Source organism: Epinephelus fuscoguttatus, linkage group LG2 (genome assembly GCF_011397635.1).
Source record: "Epinephelus fuscoguttatus linkage group LG2, E.fuscoguttatus.final_Chr_v1".
NCBI lineage: Eukaryota > Metazoa > Chordata > Actinopteri > Perciformes > Serranidae > Epinephelus > Epinephelus fuscoguttatus.
The window spans coordinates 6023476-6036190 of record NC_064753.1 but is presented as its reverse complement, the minus strand read 5'-3'; the positions used below and the strand labels follow the sequence as shown (position 1 = coordinate 6036190).

The 12715-nt window shown below is 43.2% G+C and overlaps 1 protein-coding gene across 1 annotated transcript; it reads right to left on the bottom strand.

Moving 5' to 3' along the window:
* Nucleotides 1–547: 547 nt before the first annotated feature.
* LOC125879220 (proline-rich protein 2-like) lies at nucleotides 548–1331 on the bottom strand. The gene is made up of 2 exons (XM_049560947.1): nucleotides 811–1331; nucleotides 548–698 (listed from the first exon to the last, which is right to left on the bottom strand). Exons 1-2 carry the CDS (start codon nucleotides 1329–1331, stop codon nucleotides 548–550), a joined length of 672 nt encoding a protein of 223 aa, XP_049416904.1.
* Between the last annotated feature and the right edge of the window lie 11384 nt (nucleotides 1332–12715).

Here is a 12715-nt window from a genome sequence, read left to right as displayed (position 1 = left end):
CTGCAGACACCTACTTTCATGCACTCTGGTTATGTTCACCCGTCCAGCACTTTTGGTCAACAGTCACTCAAAAACTCTCCTCCATTTTGGACTGCAGGATCCCATTATCTCCCAACCTGTGCTTAATTGGTGACCTGATGACAATTGACCTCCCAAACAGCCACTGCACTTCTCTTCTTGTAGCTCTCGCCATCGCCAAGAAAACAATCCTAGTCAACTGGAAAGATAAACAGACCCTCAACATCAACCATTGGCTGAATCTCCTTGCAGAACATATTTCGCTGGAGAAAATATCTGCTGGCCACCGAAACCAATTAACATACTTTACAGAAAAATGGTCACCATTTATTCACTCACTAAATGTGTCTGTATAGTGCCACTCAGCCTGTGAGCATATGCCACCTGTACATATAAATATTACAACTCAAGAAAGACTGTTGTGTAATATGTAACGTGTTTCTGTTAATGATGTAACCCCTAATCCCTCTATCTCTCTCACCACAATATACCACAGCGGTTCATCAGAATTCAAGGTCTTAAGCATGTGTTAGATGCACCTTCTCCCCCTTGAATCCGGGCCTGCTCTCTGGCTCTGTGGGGGATCGCGGGGCCGGGCGGTTTCCCCTGGGGGGCGGTTGCGTCTGGACTGCTCGCCCTGTGTGCCTGGGAGTGGCGGGGTCTCCTCATGCTCCCTGGGCCTGGGGCGGCGTGCCCGGTCCCTCTTGGAGGGCTGTTTCCGCCCATGGTGTTCGCTCCTCTCCCGCCCTTCCCCCTCCCTCCTCCCTCCCCCCTCTCCCCGTCCCTCCCTGCTCCTCTCTCCCCGCCTCGGGCGGGCCCGGGGTCCTCCCCCGGGCTGGGGGGCCTGGTGTGGGGGCTGGGTGCTGCCCGCGGGGGTGTTCTGGTGCTGCGCAATGTGGGCCTGCCCGTCGGTGTGCGGCCGGCGGTGGGGAGCAGGTTGGATGGGCTGGGGGTCCGGCTTTGGGTCTGGGGCAGTCTGGGGGGGTACTGGCGGGGTTGCGGGTTGGCCTGTGCTCCTGCGCGTCGGGGTTCGGGGGGGCTGGGTGGGGCTCGTTGTCCGTGCACCCTGGTGGCGCGCCTCGTCCTTCTGCTGCGGGTCGGTTTGCTGCGGGCAGTGTGGCCCAGGTCGGGACCGTTGCGGGGGCCTGACGCTGCAGTTGCTTGGGGGGCGGGGTTGGGTGGGGGCCCGTTGGATTTCTTTGGGGCCCGCCTGGCCCGCTGTCCATGGGCGCTGGGGGCCTCGCGGCACCGGGGTCTGGTTGGCTCTTATCCATCCCTCCAGCCTTCAGGCCGGGCCTACACTGGCCTGGCATCCTAAACCACATTTAGTTCACCCACCACACATTCCACAGTTTTAACGCACCACATACATTCACTCTTCGAGGTCCATACCACTGATGGATTGGGGGGCTTCATGATGGGGCATGATGGGCCGCATCGGGCGGTGGGTGGGCAGGCCCTCCTGCCCCGCCCATCTGGGGTGTGACTCTGGCTGTCTGGGGGTGCTGGCCATTGCCGCCCCGGGTCCTTGGGCCTGCGTGGTGTCCTGCGGCCTCTGCGGCTCCCTGGGCGTGGGGTCTGGGCGCCCCTGCGGTCTTGGGGTGCCATACCGCCCGCCTTCACCCGCAGGGCTGGCCCTGGACCCTGGTGATGGTTTTCATAAACACATTAGGAGGGTTCAAATACACGCATGCATGTTCGATACTTCAGCTCCGTGACGCATCACAAAGAACCGATGGGATCACTTAAAAGGGGCCCACTTGCTTCTTGAACCTACCACACTGTGCTGGCAACTCTTCTCCACAATCGGGCTTTCCTTCACCAGGACTCTCACATTTTTGGTGTTCAGTATAGACTTCTCTTTTGTTTTTGTTTTTTTTCAGTACAGCTTAATAGACATGTATATGTTTATCTTTGATAATCTGTACGGAGCACAACCACCTCAAGGCCACAATACATCAGCTACACTGCCTGTTTCTCCTCTGTTTGTTTGTTTGTTTGTTTGTTTGTTTGTTTGCTTGTTTTTTCCTCCTTCTTCTCCGCATGCACTGTCGCTATATAACTCAGGACTTAAGCACCTGCCCCTCAATCCCCCCTGCTTGTTTTTTACTTTACCCTTGACACACTATGGTGTATCACGGCACTCTCTGGCTCATATTAGGAAGTTTTTCCAATAAAGGCTGATAGGCTGATAGGTTGGGTGACGGTCACAACCACGCACAGTATGGGTATAAAATACTTGACTGCAAGATTAACAATGCATCAGTCTTCATAAGAAGCTTACACCCTTTTGTGGCACTAAGCTATGAAGACCAATGCAGACAGATAGAAGAAGAAAAAAAAAAAGTATTGGCTATCAGTGAAATTATTATTTTAAACATTGATATCGGCCCAGAATTTCAAAATCAGTGCATCCCTTGTATTTATTTACATATTTTATGAAAAATAAAAAATAAAATGTAACATAAAAGTCTCTCCAGCTTGTGTTAACCGCAGACCTTATTTCAGGCATCAAACCAAACATCCATTCAAAAAATCCACTGACTTTGAGATGAGGGAACAGGGAGTGCTAAAATGCTAACTAATTTGTCATTCCTGCACCACCCTATTTAAGCACTGGCTAACACATTAGGGTAAAGTAAGAATTAAAAGGAGTAAAGAAACCTAGTATGTATTACAGTATATACAAGAAAAGAAGAAAAAGGTGTTTGCATGAAAGCATGTGGAATTCACCTGAGAGTTTGAAAAAGCTCTCCTTTTAGAAGAAAATGAAATATAAAGAAAATGTGAAAAATACAGCATTTACCTCACAATTAACTTATTTTAACCTTGGCTGTAGTCCAGAGGTTGGTATGTGTCCTCCACAGACCTGACAGCATTCAGTAATTTAAATGAATTTGTGTGAGAAAGTGACGGCAAAGACAGAAAGCAGTGGAGAAATGGAAAGATGGAGGGCTCTTCATTCATCCAATTTCCTCACTCCCCTGCTTTTTACGCCTTTTCACTTATTACTACACACATAGAGAATATTATATAAGCACATCAGGCCTACCCATCCAAGGAGACAGCAGTGATACGGAGCGGTGAGTCACTGTGTTTGAGGCATCTGTCATTCAGAGTCTGACCTGATATCAACTGTCAGAATAAACAGTGATTGGACGGATCAGCCGGAGGAGCCTTGACTTCTATGTGACTCTGCAGGAAGTAATGCTGATAACATTTAGGAAGAGTCAAACATTTTGGGAAATATGCCATCATACTCAGAGCTTTGTCTGTCCAGCTCAGAGAAACGAATCCAACGCTGTGGTTATATAACAGTTGTTTTTTTCTTTAACTTTTTCCATGTTTGGTGCACATGATTGTACGGAAATTGTCGGAAATTAACACAACATGAAACAACATGGGAATCCACTGACCTTGAAGTCCAGGCCAACAAGTTAATGCCACTCTTCTTGCTATACTCAAAGATTCCTAATGTTTATGCTTCACTTCTCTGTAGAGCTTGGGTACAAGCTGTGTTGATGAAACAACCTTGGAACAGAGTCACATACCTGGGTTCCAGTGTTTTTAGCATGTAACAAAAGCCTTTGTTTTCAACAACACTGTATGGATGCAGATCTTTGCACATGAAGTAGCTGATGGACTGTGTTATTTTCTTAGGTCTCTCAGAGTTGGATGGTAGTTTTGTCAAGCTAAGTGTGTCCAGTGCTAGTTGATTTTTCGGCAAAGCGAGTTTAGCGTTAACTTGGCTGTCAGTGGCTAACGCTATCTCTGAATGGTATCTCTAATGATAGTGTGAGGTGAGCCCCCATGTTTGTAGTATTCCCTAAGTAAAACAATGACAAAACTAGAAAAGCACTCAGAGAGTGCAGACCTCCGCCAAGTAGGGGATATTCCCTCCCCCTCTGCATCAGATTTTGCAGCCTGTATCACAATTGTTACACTATCATTATTAGATTATATATGCCTTCACCATGGAGACACTGTGGTGTATTTGTTTTGTTGTTATTTTGTACCAACACAGAATATAATATGTTTTTTGTATTTTTCACTTTCTTTTTTCCAACACAGAACATTAATTTCAACTTTAGAATTACAGCAATATTTAGCAAGTAGAACGAGACGTGCTTTCCGGCCACCAGATGGCGCCATTTTCACCGTCTTAATTGCTGCTGAGGCTGTCAGACCATAGACTTTATTTATTATTTTATCCACTTTGCTTCAACCGATCACCACCAAAATTCATATCATCTGTTCCTTGTCCCATTATCCACCTTTCCTGAAAATTTCATCAAAATCCGTTCATGACTTTTTGAGTTATGTTGCAGACAGACAAACAGACCAATGCCGGCGCAAACATAACCTCCTTGGCGGAGGTAACAAATAACTTGGTCCCACCTCTGCCACAAGACAGCTTAGCCACTATTATCTTAACTCTGTTACATTCATTCTTTGGCGGCACACTGCTACATGAAGCACCATACTAACAGCAGATGTAATCTTGCAGCTGTTAATTCCTCTTCATTTCCAAAACATATCCCTGCTGGAACATGTACAGTTTTGTTCAGAAGTTTTTACTGGTAATTAAAGCGACACTTACCTTTCTGGAATTTTTATGCTTTTCTTTGTTAAGGTTAAAATGCTATTAATAAGCTGATAGCACACTTTAAAGTGAATTCCACCAGAGATAAAAACTCATAATTATACCATTCTCATATGGTTCTAAGAAAACTCAGACCAATCATTGCATTCATACTGAATGATTGGCCGAGCGTCCTGTCTGTCTTCCCCATGGGGAGTCCTCTGACTGATGTAACCGCTCGCGTAGCATCCTTCCTTGTGCGTCTCCACTTACTAGTAATGTTAACACTACTATCTAACGTTAGCACTGTAACCTTATTCTAAAACTCATCAGTCATCACTGACTCCTGTTGAGTTTTAAAACTCCAGGGTTGCATTTGACTGTCTTGGTTGTAACGTTACACTCGCTCTCCTCTTCCATGTATCTGACGTTACCTTGCCAACACCTATGTCTGTCACAGACGTAATGAGGATGCAATGGAGGAGGGGGGAGTAGGCCTTTGGAGGGAGGTGGAGTTGCAGGAGGAGGGGGGGATGGGACTTTGCAGGGAGGCGGGAGTGTGGATGTTCAAATTTTTTCTAAGTGCTGTGTGAAATGCAGGAAAGGTAAGAGTAGCTTTAAATGGGAGGAAGTGCTGCTATACTCGGATCTTCCCCAGCTGCAATGCACTGCTACATATAGCTACATGCTAACATCAGGAAAACATGTAATATTGGTAACATATGTTGTTAATTTCTTCCCAATTTTGGCTCATATACCTGCCGGAACATATCCGTTTGTATTTACAAGCTTTTATTGGTGATCTTTCACAGTAGAAAGTGCTTTAACAGTTATCACCTAGCTGCAATGATGGTTCAGGGCAGAGTCCTGCACAGATCCATTTTTGAAAACACCGGCCCATACCCGTAAAGCTCAGTACCAGAACTGACGCGTCACCTGTCATTATGTCTGAGTCAAGTGTAGGGAACCTGCTGCTCCAGAGCCACATGTGGCTTTTTAGCCCCTCTCCAATGGGTCCCTGTGGCTTTGACAGGAAGTTATTTGGAAATTAATAACCATTTTTTTTAACATTTTCATTTTCATTTATTGTTGTAGGCCTGAAGTGATTCTTACATTCTTCCACTGTAAACTGTACTGCGTAGCCTATACACCGATTAAAAAAAAAAAAAAAAAAAAAAGGATCAACTTCAAAGTGCATCATACATCTGTGGCCTGGCAAATGTTCCTCACAAGCGATGGCTTTAGTAGCATTAAGTCTCTCTAGCTAGGCAAGCTGCAGATTCCAAATCCAAAAATGGAAAGTGGAAAATAGAGAATTTAATAGTGTGTGGACAAATTTGTTTGCTTTCATCAGCAATTCTGCAAGTACCAAATTATCAAAACAAACCCACTGCAGAATAGCCACCTTGTGCTAAAACATATTAATGAATGCTCATTTAGGCCTATTTGTTATGTTAGTAGGCTAAATTCGACATATAAGGTTGTGTTACCCTTATTATGAGGCTCGAATATGTTTAGCAGCTCTAGGCTTTTTTTTGACTCTTTTGATAGTAGAGGGTGCTGACCCTTGGTCTAAGTCAAAGCCACAACAGTTAAAAGTCCCGTGCCTTGACCTGCACCCATAATAAAACACACACAGGCTACAGTCACTCACATTAAGCATGGGTCCTCCGTTCTTGGAGTACAAATCCAGCAGAGGGGACATATCTTCACTGGCTGCACTTGATGCTGGGATGGCGCAAACATCTTACGTCTGGTGTAGTTCATTTCTTCCTGTGCCTGTGAATTTATATATACACATATTTTTTTTTACCCATTACAAAGCTTTTTGCAGGTTACCTGTCAGGTGCAGGACTCCAGTGAAGAGATACCAAGATAAGGAAGATCTGGAAACTTATTCCTCTCGCTGTAGTGATGATATACTTCACATCTAAGTTTTAATATGAAAAATAAAAAAGAGATTTTTGTTCTCACCAAAAATATTTTTTTCTCACTCCATTACAGAGATACCAAGAAACATAAGATCTGGAAACTCTGACCAACTTGACTCTGACTTGGCTTTTTTTGGGGAAGGGGCTTAAAAGACACATGCTGGGGTGTTGGTGGCTTAGTGGTAGAGCAGGCACCCCATGTACAGGGCTGTTGCCACAGCGGCCCGGGTTCAACTCCAGCCTGTGGCCCCTTGCTGCATGTCTCTCCCTCTCTTTCACACTTCACTATCCTATCAATTATTAAAGGCAAAAAAATGCCCTAAAAATATAAAAAAACAAAACAAAACAAAAAAAAAGACATGCCATATGGAGCATTTCTGACAGAGGGAGAATAGCTACAGGTGTTACAGCACAGTCAGCGTAAGAAAAATAAAGAGTTTGTAGAGCATTAAAGCATGTAAAGATGTTCTAGTATAAACCGAAAATACAAAAAATCAGAAAACGAGCAAGAATCTAATAGAGTCCACTGCAGTCTGCTATAGCCTGCAACTTTCTGTTTAGAACAATGTAATAACCACCTTGAACAAAATTGTAAGTTACACAATAAAAAAAAAAAAGCGCAAAACATTTTTTGATGTAGTGACCACACACAACTCTATGATCATGGATCTTTTATTAACATGTCCAACTTGTTTCACTCGGCGCATGGTCAGGTTCACCCACTGGAAGTCACTTCCACATTACTAAGATTTTTCTGCTGGTCCAATCTGCAGCCTAGTGGATATATGTTTTATTCCTCCAGATGCACACTAAGTATGCAGGCAGCTACAAGAACAGTGCAGCTCGTGTTGCAGCCACATGTACAAGCTGCTATATTCTCAGCTTTAGCAGCAGGGAGAAATGGCTGGCCTCCACCACAACAGGAGGAATACACTTTTCAGTAACTCCAAATGTATCTTATTCACAATAGGACAATCTGATTGGTAAAATCTTATTGTTGTTCAGAGGGTGCATGAAGATAGTGGACAAAGAATTAGCTATTTCTATTTGAGTTAAATACAGAGAGTATATTTGGTGAAGTAAATGTAGCTGAACTGAGTGATGGAAAGTAAACTTATCGAGTTATGCTATTGCTACTGTTGAGAAATTAGAAACATGTGTGAGTAACTGATAATATGATCTCAGGAACTTTTCCAACACAGACCTGAACTTGAAAATATCCATGTCATAACTGATGTCTTTCATCTGCATCATGGCAGCAGAGCAACACACCAGCAAGGCCCTGACCCAGCCAAGTCTTCACAGGATCTAAAAACAGGGTCTGCCCACTCATCTGCCTCTTTCTGAGCTTTATCCCCCCTCTGCGTGCAGACACTGACAGACTCTTTCATCAGCTGACATTAGATCCTGCTTATGATGAAAGGCCAAAACTAGCACTAGCTGCCTTAGCTGAAAATAGCATCGCTCCAATTAGCCCGCCGCTGCCCCCCTTCAGAACAACTATGTCACAGAGAATAAGCTTAGATGCCAAGTTGGGACCCTGCTGTGTCTTGTTAAAAAAACTAAGACAAAGGTCAGTCACACTGACTGCAGAGTCAATGAGAAATGAAAAAAATGTTTGAGCCCAGGCTCTGCAGAGGCTACAGCTGGGTTTGAAACAATCACAGGGATTTGAATCTTTAACTACAGTAAAACATCAAAGGGAACTGATCCAGGCTGACTTCTCTGTTACGCAAAAGGTGCAGAGTCAGCACCAGAGAATGTAAAGCACCATAAATAAACAGCTAAGTGTGGATGATGTTACAATAGTTAGAAAGAAGATATCAGTTTGCACATCATGCTGCAGTGGCTGAGCGACACAAGCTGAGGTAGACTTCTCGTCTGCAGTGTTTTGGTCCTAAATTTGTCAAATGTACCAAAAGGCCCTGGGTCAAACTGACTGTAGTAGTCCCTCTTGCTGGGTCACATTTTCCAATCATTTACCATCATTTGCTCTCAGATGGAAAGCTGACTCACTACCTTAACTCCAGCTGCTCTATCAACCCAATGGCAAGAATAGATAATGGAACTGTATGTTTTTTCAGACCATGGATATGTAATTTGTATGTTATTGTGTGGTGGACATGTTGAAACTTTACATTTCAGTAACATTATGGTTAATGTGTGGTTATGTTAGGCACAAAAACAATTTGGTTATGGTTAGGAAAAGGTAATGTTTGGGCTTAAAATACCTGGTTTTGGTGGCACAATCATGGCTCAAACCGTCTCACTAAAAAACAACCCGTTATGTTGTTGATATGTTGATCAGAACAGTGGTCTGCAGCTCGGCAGCCATCTCGTCTAAGTGTCGTGCCATCCACGATTCCCTCCACCTCCTGATAAGAAAGTCAGCTCAAATACATGTAATCTGCGGTATACACTGCGGTACACTTTAGAAATGCTGATTGGTATGTATGAAGTGACCTATGACCACCAAAATTTAACCCAATCACCCCTGGTGCCAATCGGACATCATGCCAAATTTGAAGAAAATGTTCTTTAGATATTGCATTATTGAGAATAAGACAGATGGATGGACAGCCTGAAAACATACTAGCTCTGGCCACAGCTGCTGCTGGCACGGAGGCATAAAATAGTGTGATGTATATTAACAATTGGGCGGCACGGTGGTGTGGTGGTTAGCACTCTCGCCTCACAACAAGAGGGTTGCCGGTTCAATCCCGGGTGTGGGAGCCCTTCTGTGCGGAGTTTGCATGTTCTCCCTGTGTCAGCGTGGGTTCTCTCCGGGCACTCCGGCTTCCTCCCACAGTCCAAAGACTGCATGCAGATTGGGGACTAGGTTAATTGATAACTCTAAATTGTCCGTAGGTGTGAATGTGAGCGTGAATGGTTGTTTGTCTCTGTGTGTCAGCCCTGTGATAGTCTGGCGACCTCTCCAGGGTGTAAGGGATAGGCTCCAGCCCCCCCGCGGCCCTCAAGAGGATGAAGTGGTTAGAAGATGAATGAATATTAACAGTTGCATAAAATACAGAGCATTTCTAAACCAACAAATTTAGTCATCTCACCAGGCTATCTTGGGTTTTGAATCTGATAGGCTCTGTGTTACTTGTGTTAAACACTCAGTACGTTTACATGCACAGCTAAGTTAGTCACAGTTATAGCACGACTAAGCCATTTAATTGGACTACAGTCTTTGTCCCAGTATACAAGCACAGGAGGGGCATTGATTTATTGACCGAAGTATGTCCAACTGCGCTACAACAGGTAGCAATATGCCCCCCCTTAGCTTGTTAGAATTGGACCTTTTTACAGTTGACCTATTACATCAAAGACCAAACAACCCACAAACATGTTAGCTACAGTTAGCTAGGGTCAAAGCTTGGGACGGAAACTGTGGAGCATGCACAGAGTGCCTTAGCCAGTTTCAGCCCAACTGACTTTATACATGCAGAAGTAATTCGACTCCCAATCACATTATCTGGGTGTGTTAGTCTGACTGAGAAATTCAGTTTAGTATGATTTCAGGCAAACTAACATGTTTATTAACATGTATTTTAAAAGTCTGGTTTTAGTCAGACCAACACAATAAATTGATTTTCTCTAAAGCTATGTTAATGTACTGTGTGTGTGCTTTACTTGATGCTGTAGTAAGACCGACGTTAGCACTGCATGAAAAATGAAACTCATGCAAGAGCACACTCTTAATAGATATGTTTGTTATGTGAATGCCAAATTTCTACTGTTTACATTTTGCAGGTTCCTGAAACAACTTGTCCAGACATAGCCACTATCATTTGTACTGTGTTTTTGTTTTGGCCTGGACATCCTGTAAGGCTAGCCCAATTCCAGTGTGACCAGTGTGAGGCCTAGCCCACAAATACACATATTTAAAAATATCTTTTTCTGAGCAATTTGTGCATTCATTCACACGCAAACTATATTTAATATCACTGAAAGCAGAACTTTTGTAAAACTCCATGTTAAAATGCCCAAATTTACAGCAGAAATACATGTTTACAGCCTGGTACTAATTTCCCCATTCATAACAACTGTACAGGGGGTGATTTATTCTTCTTTTTATTTTTTTATAACTAACTTGATGACATTTTATCAAGACTTAAAGTTACATATAAATAAAGGCGGGGCCACTTTGTCTGTCGATACTGTCCTCTCTTTGTCAGTCAGAACCAACCCCCACTCCTCTACAACGCCAGCTTCTTGCTCAAATACGGTCACTTCTGTCAACCAAAAAAAAACAAACAAAACAAACCAAGATATTGATGGCTGAAATGACAAATTTGAGAGTCCACAAACTAATGGGTGAGTAATTTTACAGTCTATGGTGTTCATGAGTAAACAGGGAAAACAGAGTTTTTCACTTGTAATTCCAAGAATGTGCACCTTTGTGAGGTCTTAAATTTCAAGGAAATGTTTTGTGCAATAGCAGACAGGTCTAAAATAGTTCTGATTCTACCAGCAAACATGTTCTGACCATGTACCACAAAAATGTGCTGTTACTTTTCTACTATCTTGAGGAACAGAGGCATCAAAATGCATTACGGGGTCATGGCTCCAGGTAACCTTTCTGCTATAGTTATTTTTAAGGCTTCTGATTGGCTTACATTTTCTTCTTCTTTGCATGGCTTTAGTGTTATATCACTGCTGTCAAGAGCATCTACTTGCAGGCTGTTCTCATAAATTGTCCATTCGTTTTCCTATGAAAAGTTATGTTCCCAAATTCGTACATATCCCAAGTATTTTGAAAGGCTTCAATCATGTGACTGACAGGAGGAAACAAGGAAGCAGTCCCAAGTGGTCTTGTAAGGAGGCAGGTTTGGGTTTTGGGGTCTTCACCATGTTTATTTACCTAAACTTAACCTCAGTAACTTTATGTTAATTACCTAACTGTACATTAAAGCCCCTACAAGGAACTTTCATTTTGAGTTGATTTTGGCGACCCTGTGGACAAAAGCGGTAGTGCTTCGCCGGAATGAAGCCTACATTTCCCATGAGCTCTAGCGCGTATTGTCGTAAAGACGCTTACCTGGCTCGCGCGTGTGTTTTTGTTTCGTTTCGTCCTGGAAGCGACCTGGGGCAGACCCGGAGACAGTTTCCTAAAGGTATGGATATACACTATATAGAAATAGCTTATTTTCACACCGATGGTCTCATTTGCTGTTGTAGGTCACGCACAGACATCAGCAGAAACAAGAGACTTTTGCATATCCAGTTAAAAGTTCCTTGTAGCGGCTTTAAGGATATAATGTCAGCCATTGGGCACTAATTCATAGGATATCATACGAACTGTTGCGCATGCATTTTTGTAGGATATCATATGAGTTGTTCTATGAGGATATGTTTGCCCTTGACAGCTCTCCAATTGTGTTGTTGCATTTTTATGTGGGTGGAGATTTTTTATAACAATGATATATTTGTGAAATCAATCAGTTGCTCAGTGTAGAAAAGATGTCGGTAAACTGTACATTTAGTTTCACACTGAAAGAATGGCAGGGTTAAACCGCGTCATCACAATGTGTACCAACTGTTCATCATTAGATGTCTATTACTGAAACCACAAAAAAATTTTCCCTGCTTCGCTGTGTCTCACAGTCAGATTGTTATCATCCATGAAAAGAGCTGTTACTCCTCTGAACATGAAGGCTGCTCTGGCGGTTGAAGAGATGAAAATAGCTCGTACTGAGCTGGTCTGAGCAGGTCACACACTGAAATAACACTGTTTCATTATGCTAGCATCTCCTCACGCTGCAGCTCAGTCCAGTTCACAGTGAGTCATCACAGTCACTAAATACCAAACACTGTGTACCCAATGAGAATGTCAGTGTGCTGGAACAAAGATCCATCCACTGTCTCAAAATAATGAGCGAGAGCTTTCCAATGTTTGCTGAACTGCCATTGTCACTATTAACTCATGTAAAAGAAATAATTTATGAATATGCTCCCTCTGTTGCTTTATGGATCATTATAGGATTGAGCTTAGGACATGAACTTGGGCAACATCCAATCTAAATATTATCATTGATACACAGTTTAATTTATGAATTCAGAATGAATATCTAGAATTCAGGTCGAACATGCTACCTTTGTCACATATGATACTTCTTTCTGTCACTCAAGATGAAAACACAGGCAAGATGCTGTATTCTACTGACAGAAGATACCCAAA

Coding starts and splice junctions, on each gene's coding strand:
- LOC125879220 (XM_049560947.1), bottom strand. CDS start 1,331: ATGCCAGGCCAGTGTAGGCCCGGCCTGAAGGCTGGAGGGATGGATAAG. Junction 699..810: donor CCCGAGGCGGGGAGAGAGGA/GCAGGGAGGGAC, acceptor ACGCCGCCCCAG/GCCCAGGGAGCATGAGGAGA.